Genomic DNA, 3661 nt, shown 5'->3' with positions numbered 1-3661 from the left:
TTATGGTGGGCGGATGAATTTTGTTTTGTTTTTTGTTAGGTTAAGATCTGTAGACAACCCTAGAGAGGGGGTGAATAGTGTTTCGGCTAAATTAAGATTATTCTTGTATAAGATCAAAAACTTATCAGCAGAAGCAAATAAATGCAACAAGAAAACTGTTGGGTGTAAAAATTGGGCAATTTTCACTGCCTACAAAGACGAACCATAATAATAAAAGAATTTTGCATGGTTCGGTTCTTGCCTTCATCTACACCTTCATCTTACCCTGTGAGATGTTTCACATCTAGTACTTGTAACTCCTAAATTCGTCCAACAGAAATAGCCTATCACCCGTTCCTAACCAGATCTTGTAAATACAAACCAATACAATTTCTACGTAATCTTATCACTTAATCTACTCTTAGGACTGGAATTCCAGTACAGTCATTTCATCATGGTCAAAGGTTCACAATAAAGAAAACAGATGAAAAGCAATAAGGAAAGATTACACCCATGAAATCATAGATATCTAGACATCATTTTGACCATCAAATGCTGCAGATTTATCTTTGTTGATGAAGTTTGAGAGGGTGAAAACTTCTCAGATCTTTCTTGTACTCATGGGCCTGAAAAATGGAGTGACAGCTTCTTTTTTGTTGGAGTCATTCTGCATGTGTGTTGGTGACTGCCTCTTAGTGTTTATTGAGATCAAATATTAACCTAGAAACCATCAGATCTGGGCCAATCCATGTGATTTTGAGCACATTAAATCTGGGTCATCTATGCACATGGTTTCAGTTCGGACTCATGAAGTATAATCCAATCGAAAAAAACTCTCTACTTTTCAGAAGCTTCACCCCCAAGCACTCAGCAGGGCGTGCCATCTGCTGCGCCCCTAGCAAGCACTATTTCGTTCAGTATATTCCTGCACAGCTCAATCAAATGCTATCAAACACATATTAAGCAAATCTATTTTGTTAATTATCAAACTGAAATGACTATCAACATGAGATTCAATGCACGCGTGTTCCTTCCAGACCCAACGTAACTTTGGTTGGAGGATGCTAACAGAGTCATCTCATCCAACTAATTGTATTTGGATGTATTTATAGCAAATTAGCTGATCTGAGGGAATTTTTTGTCCTCCTTCAAATTTAACGTGATTTGAGGAACCAATATCAGAAAAACCCGAACTCTATTTATTGCTGTTGTAGACAGATTTTTAGGTGTCTAGAATGAATACATTATATTGCTATTTCTTTATAAATGTCTCTTTCCTTGAATCTTTTCTCATTTTCTTGTAGCAGTCGCATTATAAGTCCCATCTCTTAAATTTGATTAGTCATTTTGCAGGATGGTGATAAATACCTGCAAACTCGAATATGTAGCTTCAATTTCCCATACCGATATTTGCTTTTCAGATTATTTTTCCATTACTTTGCCCTCCTCACTTTTCTTGTGTGTATGTGCACTTGCTCCCATGGCTTTTATAGAAAATTTCCTATCTGACTAGCATCCTACCTATGTATTGATACAGAAACAGCAAGTCTGACTTCCCTTTTTTATTTTATTTTTGTAAGGTGAGTGGAGATAAACTCAACAGAGAACTGGTATATGCTAAAGAGAATGCTTACTATTCCATTCTATTCCATGCATCTTGGTGTCCCTTCTCGAGGAAAGTTCAACCAGTTTTTGATGCTCTCAGCTCCATGTTTCCACAAATAAATCACGTAGCTGTTGAAGAATCTGCTGCCATGCCAAGGTACAGGCAAGGATAGTTAATATCCCTTTCCATTTGTTGTCATGTGATGTGTTCTGCTTGTCCAATTTTGGGTTGACATCTACATTCAAATCTAATGTTTTGCAGTGTTTTCTCAAGGTATGGCGTCCACAGCTTTCCATCTATATTGATAGCTAACAGGACATCAAGAATTCGGTATCATGGACCAAAAGATCTGGATTCCCTTGTCAGATTCTATAAAGAAATGACAGGTGATTTTATCTATATGTTACACAAATCTTGCTTCAAATTAATTCTAGTATTTGATGGTTCTGTAACTGAAAACCACCTCTGTTCCGTTGTTCCTTGCAGTTTTATCTGCATGATAACCTATTGAAGTTATTAGCAACTTACTTGGATTGGTGCTCATACATGAAACCAATAAACCTACCTGTTTCAGTTTAATATAGGCAAGTCCAAAAGCTGCTACAAGCACATACGATATGATCTTATAAATACTTAATCATGTATTTCCATAAATTACATGAATCGCTATTTTCAGTTCATGTGTGTTTGTACACGTGTGTTGGGTTGGGGAGGTGTCCTTCATTCTCAGTGAATCTTTGTTCCCTTCCAATATGAGAGATCTATTAGTATCACGCCACCAAACAGAAATCTTCGGTATTATCATATTTGCATTCGTATTATATATCAATAGATGCATAATTAATGTAAAGTTCAGATATATGATCCATGTTATCATTAAACTGCACATAATGGAATCTCTTTCATTTCCACCTTTTGGTTCTCCGCCAGCAACAAAGTAACCTAGAAAAAAAATTTGAAGTGTAAGATTTTATTTGGAATGTCATTCTTCCAGAATCATAAGCACTTTTTGCTTACACAGATGTTACCTTATTCTAAATGCTAGTCATAATGCATTGTGAGCATAATCTCCAATAAACGAAAATGTGCTATTTCAAAAATCTTGGTGCGTAATAAATCTATGTAGGATCTCTAGTCAGATACTTCCTCTTGTGCAAGACATAGGATTCTATCTCTCTTTTTTCTATCTTTGCCTTTAATTGAATTATTTTAATGCAGGTTTTGATCCTGTTGCTTATCTTTCTATCAAGGAACCTTCAAACTCAGACATGAAGATATCTTTCAAACTACAGGATGGGTCTCTTAGGGAAATTATAAAATCAGAACCATACCTAACATTTTCAGTAGTATTTATCTGCTTGAAGGCATTCATTTGTTTCTTCCCCGCACTAATCTCCCATATCAAAGCTCTCTTGGTCGTGTACACGATTCCTCTAAACATGGGGATCTTTGGTGAGCAGAATCATTTATTAGATCGAGTTCTTCATTTAATTGATCTAAAGAAGCTCCGCAACAAGCTCAGGGTATGCAACAAAACAACGAGGAATTTTCATAAAGGTGCTGGGAATGCTCGGGTATGGGCTTCTTCGCTCGCTTCTGTCTCACTAGGAGAATCCTCTTCTTCAAGGGACTTATAGTGACTGAGCAAATTTCTGAAGAGATGAAAGAGGAGTGCTTTTGAGGTAAGGTGAAGAGGAAAAAGATATCCTATAAAAGGGCCCTCTTTAGCATATCATACATGAGTGAAGGATGATGGCTAACATATCACAAATCTTGATGCACATATTACTAATATCAGCCATTATTATCTATTAGTGCAATCACGACTACATTGATAGTGAATGCATTGATATACAGGTGACCATACATATATTGATGTTCTATGGAAGGTCATCTATAGGACCTCTTTTCCATGAAGAGAATGATATAAATGTGGTTATCTTTCATGTTTTGCGTGTATGGTCCTCTTTGAGAACATGGTTCTTCTCATTATAGTTTGGGCATATGAGATCTGCACATCGGAGTGTAATTTTTGAGCATTTAACGTCTATGTATATTAACATAATCCATTTGCAC

The 3661-nt window shown here is 36.3% G+C and overlaps 1 protein-coding gene across 3 annotated transcripts in view; it reads left to right on the top strand.

The window, feature by feature from the left end:
- LOC109834660 (5'-adenylylsulfate reductase-like 5) overlaps positions 1-3451 on the top strand; it is a 7507-nt gene extending 4056 nt beyond the window's left edge. Inside the window, exons 2-4 of one of the 3 annotated variants that reach the window (XM_020402691.1) lie at positions 1560-1741; positions 1859-1971; positions 2804-3451. In XM_020402691.1, coding sequence (XP_020258280.1) covers positions 1560-1741; positions 1859-1971; positions 2804-3222 — 714 coding nt within the window. In that variant the 3' untranslated portion in view covers positions 3223-3451. Of the gene's footprint in view, positions 1-1559; positions 1748-1846; positions 1972-2803 lie in introns of all 3 variants that reach the window. The other 2 variants (XM_020402690.1, XM_020402689.1) reach the window with 2 other exon arrangements.

Source organism: Asparagus officinalis, chromosome 3 (genome assembly GCF_001876935.1).
Source record: "Asparagus officinalis chromosome 3, Aspof.V1, whole genome shotgun sequence".
Classification (NCBI taxonomy): Eukaryota; Viridiplantae; Streptophyta; class Magnoliopsida; order Asparagales; family Asparagaceae; genus Asparagus; species Asparagus officinalis.
This window is presented reverse-complemented; position numbering and strand designations above follow the sequence as displayed.